Consider the following 20,675-nt stretch of genomic DNA (forward strand, 5'->3'; position numbering starts at 1 on the left):
GAAGCGGGCGACGGGGAAAGGCGGCGCAAAGCTTCAGAGCTCGACGGCGAAGGGTGTTGGGCATCAATTTCTCTGCGAAAAGGTGGGAAAAAGCTTCGGAACAATTTGAGGAGGCTCTAGGGTCGCATATTTATAGGTGGGAGGCTCTATTATCTCCAATTCGAGTTGGATTTGAAAGAAAGGTGGCGACGGCTATCCAAACTCGATTCTTGCGGTTCAAACGCGCTCAGGACTCTATCTCATGGCAAAAGCATGCACATAGGCTCTGGAATCTTCCTTGTTTTGATACAAAGCCTATCTCTATCTCTAACTTGCGAATTTGGTTGGGATTTAGGGCGGCCGGTGGATGAACTCCGGTGTCCATCACGAGTTTGGCTCGGGCTTTGGCTAAATTGACACAGGCTCTAGCTTCTAGAGGCACTGGCGAACTTGATTTGGCGGTTGAGTAGTCTTCTTCTACTCGAACTCAGCGATGACGGTGCTGGCGCGGGCGGCCGACCTGCTGGCTGAGCTACGCTGAGCCGAGCAGAAGTGAGGGAGAGAAGAGGAGAGGAGATGGGCTCGGCTGGGCTGGGCCAGCAGAGAAAAGAGGAAAAAGAATGGGCTTCGGCCTTTTTCATTTTAAAGCTTTTCTTATTTCTTTTCTATTTCCTCACATGTATATACACACATATATAGTGTATATACTAAATACATATGCCTGTATGAGCTCACCTAAAAACAAGCAATCAAACTAGCAATCAAATATACACATATATCTACAAACATTCTTTTTATAGAAAATAAACCTCAATGCATATATGTATTTATGCACATAACACACATACCTTCATATATGTATAAACATGTATAAAGCACACATACACATTAAGGGTTTTATTTAACTTTGCAAATTCTTTTATTTCTTTTATGAAAGTTTTTTTTATTTTTCTTAGTTTTAAGAATTTGGGCTGTTACAACTGCCGGTTGAAGCCTTTAGCCGGCAGTGATAACCCCTTCACTGCTGGTCCCCGAACCGGCAGTGATAGTTGGGGAGTATCACTACCTGTTGCCCACTGCTGGCTCCAAAACCGGCAATGAAGGTGGTTTTGGAGCCGACAATGAAGGGGATTTATGCAGTAGTGATGACGACCACGACGATAGCACCTTCTGCCTCCCGACCGAGAATACCAAGGATGATCCCAGTGACAACTCAGGGAGTGGGTGGTCTGCTCCACCTTCATTCGGGGCATGAACTCTACACCTCGTTGCATCGCCGTGACTCCCTTCAACCAACAGTGGTGTGTAGCTGTGATAGCCTCGTGACTAGAGACTTCCAAAGCGTCTTTGTGTGAGGCTCTACCCCAGTCGGTGCCTGCTCCAGCCGTTGCATGAGTGCATGCTCCTTTGTGCGCAGTTGACCCACACGAATCATGAACATCTGATGTCGTTTGTGTGTCTGCTGAATCATGTGGACCTATGGCCTTGCGCGACTTGGGTGCCCCAGCCATGCCCGCCTCTTCACACAGGGGTGCCCTAACCTTCACGCGCGGGTGTCCTAGCCACCTTGTGCGCACCTGCCTTGCACAAACTCATGAGGTCACAGCGTGGTTGAGGGTCCACGCACCCTGGCCTAGCCGTGTCATGCCACGCACGCGTACATGTCTCTCTCATGCCTAAAGAATTACATGTCAAAGTAGCCCTAAGCACACTAGCTTCTTCATGCACACCAGTCTCGCGTGCCTCATGCACGCCTAACTCGCAAGAATCATGTGAGCCTATCATCCCATTTGTGCTCGAGACCACGCATGTTACAGCTGGCACACGCTCGGCTGAAGGAGAATCGCTCATCAAGATAGCCCTGAGCGCACTAGGCCCTTTGTGCATGTCATTCTCTCGTACCTCGTGCATACCTAACTCTTGCGAATCATGCATGCTCTTGCCGTTGGGACAGCAGTAGGAATGGGAGTGCCAGGATCGATGCCACCCAGTTCGCCAGACCAGTTGGCCACTTCTTCCCTATGCACGCCGACATGGGGGCCGACAAGGAACCTGAGTACGTTGTCACCACTAGCCAAAGCTCCAAGATGGGCACCGTGCCCACTACCCCTGACGGTCTTCGCAGAAGCAACTGACTCAATGCGCTTCCAACACAATTGGGGATACTGTTAGTGGATGATGACTCTTTGACATGGGCGATGCAATGGGTTGTGGTGAGGAACCTAGATGCCCCAGTCTTATATAACAAGATGCCACACCCAGCCATAGTATCATACATGACTCTAATAGGTACAACCCTTCCGCCTTCATAGTTCGTCTCTTTCCAATGCCTGTATTACATCGAATAATAGAAATATAGGAATATCTATGGGAAAATGATGATGAAATAGTTCTTTCTATCAATGCGATCAAATGTATGAAAGTTGATAAGGTTAAGGTGTTACCAGAAATTGTAAAGATTGCAGTGGAGATAAAAAAGGGACAAACTCAATTGCAACTATTGAGGATGAAATGGAAACTACATGGAACAATCCTCTCCTCTCACACTTAGTGAATGAGATCACAGAGGTAGACATGGATGAGGCGGAGCTTGGAAGCATCATTTGCAACCTTAATGCTGCCCCTCGCAAGTCCAAGTTGTATTCCTCAAAGAAAGAAGGCCGGGTAAATGAGCAATCGCAAAAGGGCAAGAAAATAAAAAAAATCTGATAGTCTCAAACGAAAGGTGTTTTCTAAAATAGTAGAGGTCTTTGTAAATTGGCTAAATTCACATATATCGCTAATTGTGTTCGGATACACATATTGGATTTTATAGCCCTATTAGAGATGGGGAAACATGACGTTGATCTAGGGCTCTTTAATCGCCTCTATGGTTGTTTGTACCTCATGTGGTATTGTCTAGCTCCTCGGGGTAGATCTGGTGGTATTATGCTTGGGGTCAACTCGGCTACTATACAAAATTGAACACAAATTGTGAAGAAAAAATCAGCATAAATGTAGAATGAGTTGGCGCAAAAATGATAAGTAAACTCATAGAAATAGCATGTCAAAGTTATTTTGGACAGGAGAAGTCATTTTGAATACTGAGAAAAGCAAATCAGTACAATTGAATAAGCAATTATTATAAAATTGAAAAGCAAATCGGACTCTGTATAAAAACGAATCAGTAGTATTGCTAATCTAGTGCAGTAATACTACTATTTACAGCATCTCCTAATCAATCTATCGATTAGCAAACAGTAGTATTTTTGCAGTTTATCAATAGTTTAGCAATACTACTGCAGTTGTATTAGCTTTTTGGTTACTGGTTTTAGTATTGCTGCAGTAGTATTGCTGCATGTCATGAATGAATATTTTAGGCAAAGCAGGAACTGCAATATTTTCAAGAAGAAAACCAAAAAAAAACTTATAGCAACTCTTAATGGTAGTATTCGTTTTATCTGGTTCCTTCTATTGAAATTATTCAGTGCATAGATTCCAATTTCAGCAACAGTGTTCAGTAGCTTCCCCTTTGGTCTAACAGACTCTGAAAGATGAGCCAAACTAACGAAGTAGGCAAAGTAGTTGATGATAATAAGGCTGCACAAAACAATAAAACTTAAAAAATATCACAAACTATTTATGTAAAAGTAAAACTGCATAAATGATTGTAGAAATATGACAGCTATATTGCTAAATATGGTGAATGAAAAATGAAGATGACATACTTTTCTGGGCTGGAACTTTGGCTGGACCTTGTAGACCTTCCACTGGCTCGGCACACAACATTGTATACCATGCATATCTCCTTACTGCACTTGAAAGTATTATTGCTGCTATAATCAATATATGGAGACCGCAATGCAGCTGGCACCTTGTACATTCTCTTTGGCTGAAGTTCAAACGTAGCTGTATCAGAAATGCTTGCTCCACTAGGAGGTTCATGAACACTTGGTGCTGGGGTTCCTATACAATGTTTGCAGACTCAGCATAAAAAAAGAATTACTTGTGATGATTCAAAAAAAAAATGCTTATAAAAAACATACAGTATTGCTTGTGGAGAAAGAATACACGAAAAATAACTATATTGTTATCTTGCTTCTAACAAGGACATATTGTTACGGATAGTTGCAACCTTGCCAAAAAAAGCATATATGTATTTGGTCACTCACTTAAGTATTAAAAAATAGCATCTGATGAAATAAAAAAATGCTTTTAAAAATACGCAATACTGCTTTTTGACCTAACTCCTAGGGGGCATCATTTAGCGATCCATAGGAAAAATGAATCACTTACTTGCTTAGCCATGATCAATAAGTTGCTTAAAAAATAATCACAACCTTGCTTAATGTTGACAGTGGAAAAGAGACAAATGTTTGCAGTAGTAGCAGCTTGTCCACTGCATCTCTAGGAAAAGAAAACAACATTGCCTTATTGTTAATATATGACAGAAAAGGATTAGTTACTAACAACAGAGGTCCTATCCACTCTAGACAACAGAAGAGGACAAGCATACTACTTGTAGCTATCAATGAACTTAACAGGGTGCAAATACTAGGCACATGTTAGTGCAGCAAGAATGAGCCCGTGGAAATCACTCTTGCATAGAAAATGGAAAAAGCGCTCTAGCAAGATCATACATATCACCATTACTTATTTATTTAGCTACTTATGTGTGGCTAAATATATGTTTAAAGAAAGTAAATGGAAAATCTATAGTCCGTGAAGAAATTAATTAGTAAAGAACTACACTGAAAAAAACCTCAATACATTACAGCTGAAAAAGAATCAAAAAATGCTAATTAGTAAAGGATAGTATCTTGCATAGCTTACCACAAGAAAGAAGAGGCAACCCTTGATAGAATTCCTGGTTTGCATTTCATGTATAGAAGTTTTCAATGAATCAACCACAAACTGACACCAATTAAGCTCCTTGACTTTTGATAAATCGCGCAAGGCAGGATAACACTTTGGGCTAATGAACAAACAAGTAGTTGGGCACAAGAATGTGGACACAGCCAACATAAGCCAGGACCTAAGGTAATCCTCATCTGCATTCTTATTGTCTTGAAGTCTTTTCACAATTGTTTTGATCTGAGGTGCCACACCATCATCAATTTGGTATTCCTCATGAATGAAATTGATGGCTTCAACATCGAAGTCATAGATCACCTTATTCCCTCCCCTTGGCAGACCCAAAATCTTGTGAACTGTTTCTGCTGCAACACTCACCCTCCCTCTCCCAGGGATCACAAGTTCACTTATTTCAGATTGGAAGGTACTTATCACCCACTTTGTTAGATCAACAGGCAACACATTGGTTCCGATGTTAAGCAACCCACCAAACCCAATGTCTTCTATCATGTTTCGCTACTCAGGTGACATAGTTTTGTACAGTTTGACAAGTTTTGCTGGTGAAGCTCTATTTCTGGCACCCTATATTTAAATAAAAGAGAGTAAAAAAAATTTAAATCTATGGTTTGGTTACTAAACTGCATAATCAGTGTGCCATACATAAAACCATATGAGTAAAAAAACTACATAATCAGTGTGCATGCAACAGTGCTTGGTAAGTAAAAGTTGCATAATGGATGATTAAAAAACTGCATAATGATTATGAAAGAACTGCTTCCATATTCATAGAACTTGCTTTCATATTTTCAGAAAAATGCATACTAAACAATGTATTCAAAACTACTTTTATTATCTTCATCCCTGCTGCTCACCAAAATAAGAAAAATGGTGAGTGATCAATACGGAGAAAAAAAGGAGCTCTATCCCTAGTAATCACCTGGCCTACTTTTTTTGGATAACAAGCATGCACAAATGAGTGCTCATAAAGCATAAACAAAAAATGTGCTCTATCCCTACTGCATCCCTACTACATATGCACAAAATGCAAAGGGCATACACAAATTTATGGTGAAAAATAGCCAAAAAGTTTTGGTTTATGATAAAAATTTCTAGCGAAAAGATTATGTTAATTCTAAAACGATCAACATGGATGCATATGAGACACTCAAATAAACAATCAAACACCAAAGGAGGATGAAACCCCCAATAATTACTGATTTACTGATCATAAGACACATATGGGACAGTAGAGAACTGGATGCACAAATGCAATAATCGATGAACAAAACTGCATCATGGTTTTAAACCAGTTGCTTTTACATTTGATAAAACTTGCTTATCATATTTACACAAAATCCCTAAAAAAAAGGAAAATATCATTAAAAAATCAAAAAAAGTTAGCTGTACATACCCCATAGTTGCGCTTCCCAACATGATTGCTACGCGAAGTAGATAGAACATCCTTTTTCTTCCCATTTATCCTTGCCATTACCTAATAACACAATGGCAACACATAAGCTTGTGATTGGCTGCATGCATCTGATCTATCTATCTTTAAAAAAGTATACACACTAAAAACTAAGTAATCCTAGTATCCTGCCATGGTGAAACATTTCCAAAAGCAAGCATTACTCTTTGCCACATTGAGGTTACTATGCTGAACTAACTAACTTTATTAGCCCTATTTCTGAACAAACTATATGTTCAGCCCAACAAAAAACAAATCAAGAAAAAAATAGATAGCTCCAATGCCTAAAACTAGCATACATCATATGTCAAATGTTCAATGCCTAACAGTTGGTCATAAAATTTTGCCCAAGAATAAACTGGTATGGAAACATTTTTCGATAACTGCAGCAATACTACAATTTGCACTTGCACAAAAAAAGTGTACCCATAACACAAAAGCTAATCTATTGATGAACTGCAGCAATACTACTGTTTACAGATCTCTTAATCAATCTATCTATTTTCTTCACAAACTTGCATGACATGCAAAACAAAACCAGTAACAGAAAAGTGGGCAAGAAATGGAAATAAACAAGAACAAACAACAAAACTAGCAACGATAGGCATGTTACATACCTCAATACGGTCGCTCGATGAACACAAAAGCTTGCTCAATACAATCGATGGGCACAAGGTATGTCTGTCGTCAGAGCTAAATCAGAAACCCCCATCTATGCCAAAAAAAGCACAAACACTCAACGGAAAGACTTGTTAGCTGCGTCCAACACTCAAAAACCACCAAAAAAAATCTCACATCCGATTTCGAGTGAAGAGTACTAAATCGACAAGAATCACATTGCGAGATCTCACCTTCCTGTGTGCCCTTCCCCCGCTTCCGATTTTGACTACTCCCACTAGATCAAACACCAAATAACAGACCCTATTAAATCGATTTGGGGAAGGGAAGCAAAATCACCCAGGAGTGAGAGAGAGCTAGAGAGAGAAATAGAAACACGAACCTGATAGAGGCGCGTGACGAAACGAACCAGCTCGACTTCGTGCGCGAAGATCCCCCCGCTTCCAATCCGCTGAAATCAAAGGCACAAACACTCAAAAATCATCCAAAAAATCCCAAATCCGATTTCGATTGATGGGCACAAAATCGACTAGAAATCGATCTCACCTTCCTGTGTGACCTTCCCCCGCTTCCGATTCCAACTTCTCCCACTAGATCAAACACTCAAAATGAACCATAAACAATCTATTTGAGGAGGGGGAATGGAAATCGCCCGCGAGTGAGAGAGAGCCAGAGAGATAAACCTAGAGAGAGAAAGGAGACGACAAAATGTCCGAGTGCGCCTCCCAATGTTTGAACCGTGCGTCGAAATGTCCGAGCAGGACCAGATGTGTCTCACGAACGTGCCGACGACGGATGCGAATCAGACGATAGATGGAGCATGCGTGCCGTCCGGACAGCCTTCGCACGGTCAGAAACAAGTCTTTCCAATATCATAAATGAGGTATAGTTGCATCTACATTATGTCAAAACATCATGGCCATAGGGTAATCTCCATCATTTCAAAATTCAAATAGAAATAGATTGGAGATGAAGTTACATACCTTAGAACACCTAGGCCATGAGGATATCTCAAAATTTTGAAGCCACCAAGAACTTGGTGACCAAAAATAACCGCCATAGAGCAAGAATAGAGCTCCTCTTTGTTGTGCTCGAGCTTAGAGAAGGAGAGCGTGACTTTTATATAGCCAAGACACTACTGCCGGCTCATATAACCAGCCACCAGTGATGCCCTACTATCACTGCCGGACAGTGGCTTAAGCCGGTAGTGATGAGGGAGCTGGGCATCATTGCCGGCTCAAGCCATCGACATTCTTCCCGTGTGGCTTATGAACCAGCAGTGATGACCCATCACTGTCGACCCATTAGGAGCCTACAATAATGGGCTGGCATAAAAGGCTAGTTTGGTAGTAGTGTCTTCAAATGAAAGGTTTCTTGCCTAAGTTATGTTCATGGAACGAAAGCTTCATTTCTGAGGGAAATGTAGCAATCAAAGCCAATGATAATATTGATCGGTACATCCAAACAAAAAATGGATTATGTCAAGAAGACCTGCTCTCTCCGATTATGTTCAACATAATTGCTGATATGTTGGCAGTCCTAATTCAGAGAGCCAAAAGGATGGGCAAATTGCGGAGTAGTGCTACACCTTGTAGAGGATGGTCTATCTTATCTATTCTCCAATATGCCGATGACATAATCCTATTTACAGAACATGATTCGGAAAAGGTTAAAGTTTAAAGCTCTTGCTTTGTGCTTTTGAGCAACTTTCTAGCCTGAAAGTTCAACTTCCACAAAAAGCAAATTGTTTTTGTTTTGATGAGGCCCAGGATAATGCCGACTAGTATGCTCAATTGTTTGGATGTGCAATTGGTGAACTTACACTGCGCTATCTGGGAATTTCAATTCACTATCGAAAGCTCAGGAATTCAAATTGTAAAGGAGTAGATGAATGGTTAGAAAAGAGGCTGGGTACTTGGATTGGAAAGTATCTATCCGCGAGCGGTAGACTCGTCCTTCTTAACTCAGTCTTTAGCAGTCTTCTATAATATCTTTCTTCCTAATTCCACAAGGAGTACTTAAAAGACTTGATTACTTTCACTCTAGATTTTTACTGACAGAATGACAATCAGAAAAAAAATTGCATAGTGAAATGGAGTATCCTATGCCAACCTAGACATCAAGGAGGTTTAGGGATTCAAGACTTTGATGTTCAAAATACCTCTCTATAGTGTAAATGGCTCTTCAATTACTAACCGAAGAGGGAATCTAGCAAGATTTACTACAAAACAAATATCTAGATCAAAACTTTTATCATAAGTGAATTGGAAACCAGATGACTCCTGTTTCTAGGCAGGATTGATGAAGGTGAAGCGACATCTATTTTGCTTTGATACCTTCAATATCAAGGATAGATCACAAATTAGGTTTTGGGAAGATACCTAGTTGGGAACTTCGCCACTGCGAAACCAATATCCATGTCTATATAACATAGTGTGAAACAAGCAAGACATATTAGCCAAAGTTTTAGAATCCTATCCACCAAATGTATCATTTCGACGAGATCTAATCAGGCCAAAATTGATATAGTGGAATAAGTTGCTTTCACATCTTATCAATATTAACCTATCACAAGAGCTAGATGAGTTTTGCTAGAATTTGAATCAATCTAGAAAATTCTCTGTGAATTCTATCTATCGTGCACTTTTACATAGCGACGCAACAAGAATGAATAGACAATTGTGGAAACTAAAAATATCTCTAAAAATTGAAGTTTTCCTATGGTACTTACGAAAAAGGGTTCTACTAACTAAAGATAATTTGATCAGAAGACATTGGCATCATAAGTGTTGTTTTTGTCACAAAGACGTGACAATCAAGCACCTCTTTTTTATTTTCTCTTTTGCCCGATCTACATGGTTTTATTATCCAGCTGCCTTCAAACATTTACCCGCATGTAGTGTGACAAATATGATTGGAAATTGGTTTCACGATCTTAGTAAACAATGGAAAGCCAAAGTACTAGTTGTGGTGATAACTTTTTATTGGTAGTTATGGCTATACATAAAAGAATGAGCACCGAGGGGGAGGGCGTCCCCCTGGGATTTTATTAAGAGGATGCCGCGTCTCGAACCCAGGCCGGCTCAGTGAAATCGTGTTCGATTGATCGTTAGCACCATGAGAGGCTTGGCAGTTATGGCTACACAGAAATGTCATTATCTTTAAAAAGAGGAAAATTACTTCTCATTTATAGGTTATCTATACTTGTACTCCGTGAATCCGTCCGTGATTTGTGGTGCAATGGTAGGACATCGAGGGACAGCAACAATAATGTGAGTACAACTAGAGCAAGTGGTTAAGGAGTTCTTCACCCAGTTTAGATGAAAGTCTAGGCTTCGGATCAATGCCCCTCCATCTTATTACTTGCATTGGATTCCCTTCGTCTTCTTGGAGTTGTTTCATGTTTTCTATGTGTTTTATGCACCTTCTCCTTTTTTGTCTATGTGCTGGGCTATGCAAAAAAAAAAAAAAACTGTGAGTGAACTTTTGGGTAGTTGTAGCATCTTGATGTAACGATAAAGTTAATAAAGTTTTGATTATCAGAAAAAAAAAGTTTCCTATGCCTAATCAAAACATATCTATTCCTGTTTTCTGCATTCGCCAATAGAGATGCAAATTAATTAACATAAGGTGTCCACCAACCCTTCTTAATTCAATCAATAACACTAATGTTCTAAAAACATTGTTTAATTTAAGAAAAATACTATTATTAGGTGAACTAAAAAGATTGGTAAATGCACTTAGGTTAATTAATTTTCGCCACGATGGTTGCAACATGACGGTGACAGGAGTTTTTTTTATTTTTATATTTTTTAATTAAAAATTTAAATAAATAGATTCACCGTAGGAAAAATTACAAAACTAGGCGCCTGCAGCCCCCTAAGAGGGTAGTTAGGCTATCTAACCGCCCCCTGGGAGGGCGGGAGGCCTAACCGCCCTCTCAGAGGGCGGGAAGGGAGCTAACTGCCCTCTCAGGGGCGGGTAGGCCCAGAGAGGGCGGTTAACCCCCTTCCCGCCCTCTGAGGGGGCGGTTAGGGCCTTTTTTCCCCAAAAATATCAAATTTTGTGTAATTCAAAAAATAAAAAAAGTGCTTTAAGAAAATTTGGAATTAAAATTTGGAGTAGGTTATGTAATAGTCGGAGAATAAAAAATCAGTAATTAGCACTCGCAGCATATTACATGGGTATGGGGTAACCACGACGACACGACGAGGAAACGAATGTGGCATGTACGGTTGGAACTAAGACCTACTTATTAGTGCGCCGATCCTAATCATAACATGCCTTAGGGAGTGAAAGTATATCGGGTTACATTAGATACTCTCTACTGAGTGCATCTAGGATATTTTCCTTTTCGGAGGGCATCGGGACCTGCCGCCTTAGCACGGCGGGCTCTCTCCCGCTTCCTTGCCCTCTCAGCCTCCCGAGCCTGAGCCACGGTACGGTCGTACGTCGCCTTCCTCATGCGCTCTTCTTCCTCCCGCTTGAGGCGAAGTTCCTCTTGCTATTGCTCGTACTCCCGACGTGCGTACGCTTCCCTTCTCCACCTCATGTTCATGTGGACCCACTACTTCTGTGCGTCATTTTGCTCATTGTCGAGCCATTGAATAAAATCACAGAGCGGTGGAGGGGACTGAACAAATAGAACAAGATGAGCGGTTAGTAAAACAGGGTGCAAAATCGGAAGAGATGAGGCTGATATCTGTTGTTATACCAGTCGATACTCATATGTTGCATGTTAAGGCTTGTCATAATCGTAGTTGGCACACATGAAGAAGCGCAGCCCATAGGTGTATGAGATGTCCTGCGACTCGCAGAGCTTGCAAAGGTCACCACAGAAGCACATTGGTGGTTCGAGACCTTGAGGTACGGTAGTCCCCCAATGTTTCTTTGGTGGGTTTGGTGGAGCTGAGGAAGGCATTGCACTTGAGAGATCTGAGAAATGAGTGGTGCATCAACGTAAGGAGGTTCGTCTATTTATGGTTGGGGGAGGCAGGAGCATTGGATTCGCTCTTGAAGAAAGGAGTGAGTGCAGGGACGCAGCTGGTGGCAGGAGCATCGGATTCCATCTTGAAGAATAGAAAAGTTGTGTCATTAATGATGGTCAGAGATTCCACATTTATTGGTACCTGTGTTGTCATTTATTGCTTAAAAAAACCTATGTAGTGTTGTCACTTCTTGTCTAAAGCATGCGCAAGGAGGCATATGTTGTCATGTCAGGGTAAAAGTTCAGTAGTGTGGTCACTTCGTGATTAAAGTTACACTCCCAACAGAGTAAGCGAGGTATCACTCGTTGCATAAGTTGCTTTCTAAGATATAATGACGACGATGGAATGTAGCTTGTGGTCGTGTCGGATTAAGAAATGCAACTAGGATGCCATCGTTTTGGAATACGAAATTCAGTTATGACATGCTAAGTGGACCATAAAGAGTAAACATGTCTGAATACGTAGGAGTACATCGCAAAGTGAATATGCATATGTAAGTTACATAAAATCTAAAATTCTACTGCTGCCTCCCTAGTTGCCATCGCTCGTGCCCACCATCGTGGTCCTGATGCCGCTGGTTAACCCTCAAGTGACCCCTGGAGTAGGTGAGGGGGTCGGGTGGACTGACCTGTCTGGTAGGCTTTGCAGGGAGCACCGGTGTCAAGGCCTCGTCCTACATGGGCTGTGTCCGAAGGGGAGCACTAGGTATCTGTGACCGCTGGAGGACGTCATAGTCAGGTATGCCCCTGAAGAAGTCATGAACGAGGTCGTATGCGGCGTCCGGGCTAGCCTCATCCTCCTGACTCGGGTAGGAGGACTGTGAAGGCTCTCCTAGCGTCCATGTGTACTAGCTGGAGGGGCCTACGAACAAATAATTATGTTAGATGCGAACAATGTGGTATTGGAAGTAGTAGTAAAAAATGTACAATTGTACTTGCGTGGTATACCGGTGCAGCAGAAGAAGGCCAGGATGTCGTACCGTAGTATGGCTCGAATGATGCAGGTGGGGTCAGGCGTGGGGCCGCTGAAGACGGATCGGCCTCGTCACCGAAGTAACATGTGCACAATATTACCTTAATTTGCTGAAAGTATTGAAAACTGGGATGAAGGAGGCGGCCAGTACTTGAGGGTGGACGCACAGGGCTCGGTCTACGAGGCTACGTCAAGGCTTGTGTAGTGCACCTAATGAAAGTTTAATAATCAATGCAGTAGTAAGTAACGAATATTGTTGAATGTCGTTCAAAATAAAAATACGTACCCAATGATGGCACCACATCGAGGCCATAGTAGGCGCGTCCTCGTCCGGCTCGCCGTACCATTCCTTGGGGTACGGGGAGCGGTCCACCACCGGCCTGCCTATGGCGAAACGCTCGTAGGACCACGGCTGCAGAAGAAGTGGACACCCGGCAAAAATGGCTAGTGGCTCTTTCTTCGTGCACGCGTCGCAGAGCGCCCGATATGTTGCAGCAAGGACAGCGGATGCCTAACTGAAATGCGGCACCTCCTCGCTATCAGCATCCGTTATCAACGTGGCATACGGCACAAGCGTCCTCGCAACCAGGTGGCCTTGCCTCTGGTGAACATAACCCACCCAAACAACCAAAACAGAAAGGCCTCCCAATGCCTAGAGACCATGTATGCATTGGCATAGGGGTGTATGTACGCCGGCTGCAAATATGACAGGTGTCAAAAATGATCATTACTACATACTAGAATAGTAAATGATAGATTGTATTGTACCGAACCTGAAACTGTAGGATCCACTTCTTCATTAGCCCTAGTGCATCGGACAAGAACTCAGGCACGTAGGGGGGTGCGTCCGCCTTCCGCTCCACCGGGCCAAAGCGCTGATGCATGACGTTGATCCTGTCAGCATCCATATCGATGACCCCAACCGCAACTCCCGCGCAAGGTAGGCCTAAGAGGTAGGCTACGTCCTGCAAGGTCAGGGTCATCTTGCTGCACGGGAGATGGAACGTATGTGTCTCCAGCCTCCATCGGTCGACCAGGGCTGCTATCAACGACCGGTAAAAGTAGAAACGACACGCCGCTGCCACAGGGTTCTCCGTCGATCGGGCCTCAACCAACCGGCAAAGCGGTAGGAGTCCCGCCGCTGCCAACCTAAAAGTATTGCAGTATATCAATAATATGGAATTACATCAGTGATATGGCAATTTCGTATGAAATTATTGAAGTACCTGTGCTTCCATCGCTCGTCTATCGTAAACAGCTCTCTAGGGCCCCGTGGTCGAAACACTCCTAGCTCCATCTGGTGCTCGGCGGACAAGAAGCTGCGATGCTTCTTGTCCACTGCAGGGTCTAGAAGCTCGGAGGTCGCAGGGTCCGCCATATCTGCACTTGAAAGACATGTACATTAATGCATTGTTAGATATAGATAATAACAATATACTTTGAATGCAAATTCAATATATCACTATATGCAACATTAACACATTGCGACAGTTACCTACAAATGAAGGTTCAAATGGTACAAATCGAGCACAACGCACCATAAAACTCACCTAGACAACAGGTGCATCATCAGGTGTATTTTTGGGACAATACTTGTACGTGTGACCTGTTTCATTGCATTGACTGCATCGCTTGACCCTAGGGCCAACCTCGGATTCATCCATATCGTTGCGAATCTGACGAGTTTGTCTTCGGTCAGGTGCGTTCTTCATCTTTTCCAAATCAGGCACATATATTCTTGCAGGCCCTGGATTACTTGTAAAAGTGTCAACAATGTCGTAACCATACAGCTCATGATTCTAGGTGTTCAGTATTTAATCTTTCATAAAATAATTTAAAACATATTGCTTGGGAAGCATATGATGCTCCGCACAAGCAGCTATAACATGTGTACAAGGTTTGTGGAGTAATTGTGGCTTCTGGCAACTACAGATGCATATTCCACTCCTTAGCACACACTCTTGAACATGCCACTCACGTCTCCCCCCTCCGACCCTTATCCCAGCACAGGACACTAAACCTATGCTCCGCAGTCCCCTTTTGATTTGCGTGATGCATGTGGACCTTCTTATTGGCCTTCTCCATGTACTCACATAGCATCCGTCCGTGAAGTATATGATTGTCCTCCATTACATTCTTAGTAGCTGCATACTGATCAATAAAATACTTACAAGTCCCATGCAAAATGCCTTTTACAATTCCAACTAGTGGTAGGGACCTAATTCCTCGCATGACCCAGTTATAAACCTCTGTAAGATTTGTAATCATTACTCCATACCTTGCACCACCACTGTTGTACAACAGAGCCTATTTTTCATTTGGCTCATTTCGTATCCACTGTGAGAAGCTCCTAATAGCTTAACCTGATCTCCTTACTATATGCGAAGTATCTGTTGGAAGAGGTCCGAGAGCTATCGGTTCATCACTGTTAGGTGCATCCTCCGCAGTTTGTTTTAGAATCAGTTCATCAAGTCTTGCCCATAACGCATTGAACTTTCGTTGCTGATTTTGACTGCACAACTTTTTGAAAAGCTTCATCAACTCTTTGTTTTTAAACTGTCTGTAAAAGTTCGCACCCATATGGCGCATGCACCACCTGCTTTTGAGGTCGGGCTACTGTGCTGCTACACCTCGTCGAACACTACCATGTTGCATATCCAGCAAAGCCTGCAACAATCCTGCATGTCTATCATGAATGAGACACACATCTAGTTGGTCAAGAACAATAGCATGTTTGACCCGCTCTAGTAACCAATACCAGCTGTCCCCGTTCTCACTCTGCACGAAAGCAAACCCTAGTGGCAGGATTTGGTTGTTACCGTCGACCCCAATTGCAGACAATATCTGCCCTTTGTACTTCCCAGTCAGGAATGTTCTATCTAGGCATATGATAGGTCGACAATATCGAAATGCTTTGATAGTTACGGCGAATGCAAAGAAAGCACGCTGCAACACTCTTTTCCCGCTATACTCCACATCAGTAGAGGGGTAATGCTTGATATCATAGTAGTTGTCTGGGTTCCTTCCATAAATTGTGGCTAATTGACGAGGTAGATTGTGATATGAATCTTCATATGTTCCAAACCTCATCTCAATAGCCTTTTGTTTCGCCCTCCATGCCTTCGCATAGTTTATTGTGTACTGGAACCTTTGCTCCATAGCACGAATTATTGATCGTGGCTCATACCTTAGGTTGTCCACAATCTTCCCGTACATAACATTTGCAATGAAGGCAGATGACAGGTTCTGGTAGACGAACTCTATTTCCTCAATGTGACAATTATGTTTCTTAACTATTGAGCACTGCCAGTAGTCTACCCATTTTCCTCTGAATACGTGCACTCGCCAAGGACACTGCAGCACCAAACACTTCACATCGTACTCCCTTTTACTGGATTTAACAACCTTGAATTGCCTCTGAAGAGACAACGACCAGAATTTCACTGTATCAATAACTGCCTCCTTTGTAGGGTACATAGCACCATGTGACACCTCGTTCTCATGGTACTGCCACAGTGTTCGGTCAGCCTCGCTAACCACCAGCTTCGAAAATTCATGATCCCTCCACTCTGCAGGAATTGAAGCATTACCCTCCTCGTCAGATGAATCCCCATTGGGAAAGCCTTCCTCCAACTCTTCATCCTCCAACTCCATCTCTTCAATGATGCTAGGGATGTGCTCCCCTTCATCAGCTACACCCATCGGTTGCAGCTCTGGAATATCACCAACATCCTCTCTGGACCCGACATTAGCCTGCTCTGATTCATCTTCCATTGCCTCACTTGGTCCTTCTACTGCTTCCGTAGAGTTCACCTCAGTTTGATCTTTCAGGTACGCCTCAGCTAACAAAACCAACGACAGGCCACGTTCACAACATATATCTATATACTGCCTCCAAGTTGATGTGGCTTCGATGGGAACAAGCTCAACAAAGTATCTATGACTAGCACGGCTGAGGACAGCTTTCAACTTCAGCTCATATTGTTGCGGATCCAGTTGAAAAAACCGTATGAGCCATTTGCACACACCCACAATAATCCTCTCATTAGCTTTACTAAGGCCCTTCATTACATGACGAAATCTAGACAGATCTACAACGTTAGGACCGTACATATCACCATAATATATCTGAAAAATTAATTTATCTGCCATCCTTGGAAACACTCGCAAACATAACCAATGTTAAGACCGACAAACTATATTTCTAATTATCGGATAAAATAATTTACCGACACCGATTCATATATAACAATAGATTTTCAAAAATAGTTCTAACCAAACTAACCTATAAATATCACTCTATACAATCTATATTTACTACCTATTGTACCGTATGCAAATTAAACACTACCATTTTCTAAATGCTAAATCTAGGTTCGCAAATTATCATATAGTGCTACCTCCTATGTCGCACATTACAACCCTACAATTATTATTCAATAAAATCTACATTTCCAAACCTAATATAGTAAAAATAATATTCTATATTTCACTACTATCATACAATTTTTTAATTAAATTTTATAATTTCTTATTAAACATAGAATTTTCTAAACCCTAGATCATACATATCTAAAACCTATATTATATACTACTACTGCATTAATTAACAACAATAAAAATAAAAAAAAGGACTTACCCAAAAATAATCTTCAAATTCATGGCTCAAATGCAGCAGGACTTCATCAGGCTCTCTTCCTCCCCTCTCCTCTCTTCTCCTCTCTCTTCACAACTTTTTCTTTTTTCTGAATAAAATAGGATTTTAGACTAATTTTATCCCCTTTTATAGAAAAGTCCAGATGGGGGTGAAGGCCGAGCGGCGCGGGCAGGAAGCCCCTTACCGCCCCCTCTCAGCAGGCTACATACGTCTAATTTTACAATTTTTCCTACTAAGAATCTATTTATTTAAATTTTTAATAAAAAAATATAAAAATAAAAAAACTCCGGTGACAGCTGTATTCAAAACGCACGATGTTGGGCCGTGAACAAACAGAGCCATGGATGGTGACTGTACTAGTGTCCTACTTGATCTATGCTTTCCCCAAATCGAAGCATCTGAACCATTGCCACTGTCCCTGTTGGTGGCGACTGACGAGAGCAATTTCAATTCCTCCTTTCCAGAAAATGCGATGAACATATCCATCCATCATTGTAGAGTAAATTTTAAATATTTACAATTATTTTAATATATATTAGAGAAAACTACAATTTTTAGTGCTTAGTTAAAAAATATATAACTATTTTAATATATATTGTAAAAAGCTATAATTTTTTTAACAGAATATTACATAATAAGAGGATTAACCGTACACTCATCTCTTGCTAGAGGAGGATAGATGAACTTACAATGAAAAACTTATAATTTTTATTAACATATATCAAAATATGTAGATTTTTAAAATAAATATTAAAAATTATAGTTTTTTAAATATATATTAAAATAGTTATAGATTTTTAAATTTTACTCATCATTTTATTCTGTTTAGCAATAGAGGAAGAAATAGAAATCACAACTAGTACTTTTCATTCACCGTCCAGATTCAATTAATAAACCCTGGACAATATCATCTAAATTTGAAGCACAGTCATATCCAAGCAATCAAAGAAAAAGAAAGAACAGAGAAGAGAATCCAATCCCTTATAGTTTTTTCAATGTGTATTAAAATAGTTGTAGATTTTTGAAATTTACTTATCATTTTATTCTGTTTAGCAATGGAGGAAGAAATAGAAATCACAACAAGTACTTTTCGTTCACCGTCCGGATCCAATTAATAACCCCGGACAATATCATCTAAATTCCAAGCACAGGCATATTCAGGCAATAAAAGAAAAAGAAAAAGAAAGAACAGATAAGAGAATCCAATCTCTGTTAATACAATATACTGAGCTACAACATCGAATCTGTATTGTTCTCGTCGCAGCAGAAAAATAAACAAGATACACCATCATCGCTGCTGAGACTAGCAGAAGTAACGAAACAAGCATAAACGGCATCACATATCACATCCAGATTACATATCACAATGGAATAAAAGAGAAGCGATGAACTGGTTGGGGCTGAAACTTGAGAGCTAACAGGTGTAGCGACACGGGATTGAAGGATAGACTAGCCTGCGTAGATGTGGACACCGATCGCAATGAGGAAGATGGTGACGAGCGCGAAGTAAAGGACTGTGTGGACGAGGATGGCCATGGCGCTGGTGTGCATGGTGCCGAACCCCACGATCCGGCCGTGCGCCGGCAGCTGAAACAGCAGCCCCGGCGTGAGCAGCACGAACAGCACCGTCGCGATCACCACGGGGCCCCAGTCAGCCATCTCGGTCGCCGCCTCGCTCTCTCTCTTTCGAACTCGCTCTCTGTTTCTCGGAAGCAGGGGAGTAATTAATGGCCGGCAGTATCAGGGGAGGAGAAACGTTGCGTTTAAGTAGGGCAGCGTTAGTCAAAGGTGGGCGGCTGATCCCCGGGGCCCACCTGTGTCTCCGCGGGGGACACGTGGGCGGACGCGCGGCGGGTCATGCGGCCTGCCTGCATCACAGCTCTTGAAGCGTCCGAGGGGTCCGGAAAGCGCCAGGTCCGCGTCCGGAGGCCCACCTGTCATGGAGTTTGCACGGAACGTTGGGAGCCGCGGTGTGGTCTGGGCACAACGGGGACGAGGCAACGAGCTCATCGCGGGCACGTGGGGAGGGGAGAGGAGCGGACGGGCGGGCGGTGCCACGTGAACCGTCGCCCTCCCTCGGGCTCCGTCCGACGAGGCTGGCATTTCAAATGCTTTGGGCGGCCAGGCCTCTCGATGCGGCACCGATGAGACGTCGCGTCCGCTCGGTTTGGCGTTTCCTCCTCCTCCGCTGCCTCTCTCGTGCCTCGTGCCAGCGTTTGCCTATACCTTCAACACCTGCTAAAGCGCCAGAAGAGGCGCGACGTACGCAGAGCGAACAACTGCGCCGTTCGTTCCACTTTCGATCCGTCGAAAGCGAGCTCATCTGCCGACGGAAAGGTACGACGTGATCTGATCCGCAGAATAAAACAGACAACTTTTTTTCCTTTTTCCTGTGTGGCACCGCTTTTAACAGGTGGCAGCAGTAAATATATGCTTCTGCTGCGGAGAGGAAGGGATGCTTTGCTTCGTTTCGAGCTTTCAGCAATGGAAAGGATACCTTTCGTAACGGAAACAGGAAAGGTACTAGTAAAAGAAGAGGACGGGCTGGATAATGGACGCTGACACCACTGGAGTGCGTGTTCTGTTGGGGGAATATTTTGTCGACATATCGAGGTCAAGCATGTTCGTTTTCTAATAAAAACTAGCAAAGTGGGCGGTGCAATTGCGTGACTAGATGTTATTATGTTTTTTTTTTATTTTCAAGCAAGTGCAAGCATATTTGCTATTGTTTTTTTTACTGAAATTATATATTTGCTACAATCATCAATAGTCTTGGCGTCGTGTACTGGCTACAACTTTGAGGAACTTGTGTTCCTTGCAATAATCTTAGCTCTCATATTGTGTTTGCATAAATGTTTGTTGGGCTTTGGTTTAGTGTTAATCTTGGACAATGTCATTACACCTCTCATCATCACCATAGCACTCAGGGTCGGGGCGTCGTCATCTTTAATGATTATAGATAGCTACTATATTTTAGTTGGGAGAGTACATTTTTCAAAATTTATATGGCTCTCATCATTCACAATTTCTCATATCTCATATAGAAGAGAGATGCTACGGTGAATTGCAAGTACTAGTTCTTCATCTCTTCTCTTCAAAAGCTAATACTTGATCCACTCTCTCCTCTGTGAAGTATGGGAAATCGTGCTAGTTAAAATAT

The 20,675-nt window shown here is 42.2% G+C and overlaps 1 protein-coding gene across 1 annotated transcript; it reads right to left on the minus strand.

Annotated features, from left to right (window-relative positions):
* Positions 1-18,579: 18,579 nt before the first annotated feature.
* LOC133917511 (uncharacterized) lies at positions 18,580-19,248 on the minus strand. Its single transcript, XM_062361397.1, has one exon. It carries the CDS (start codon positions 19,172-19,174, stop codon positions 18,965-18,967), a length of 210 nt encoding a protein of 69 aa, XP_062217381.1. The 5' UTR covers positions 19,175-19,248; the 3' UTR covers positions 18,580-18,964.
* Positions 19,249-20,675: the final 1,427 nt, after the last annotated feature.

The sequence above is a fragment of the Phragmites australis genome, chromosome 5 (assembly GCF_958298935.1).
Source record: "Phragmites australis chromosome 5, lpPhrAust1.1, whole genome shotgun sequence".
In the NCBI taxonomy this organism is placed as follows: domain Eukaryota; kingdom Viridiplantae; phylum Streptophyta; class Magnoliopsida; order Poales; family Poaceae; genus Phragmites; species Phragmites australis.

What these genes read in the sequence shown, in the direction of transcription:
- LOC133917511 (XM_062361397.1), bottom strand. Translation starts at nt 19,174, where the DNA reads ATGGCTGACTGGGGCCCCGTGGTGATCGCGACGGTGCTGTTCGTGCTG.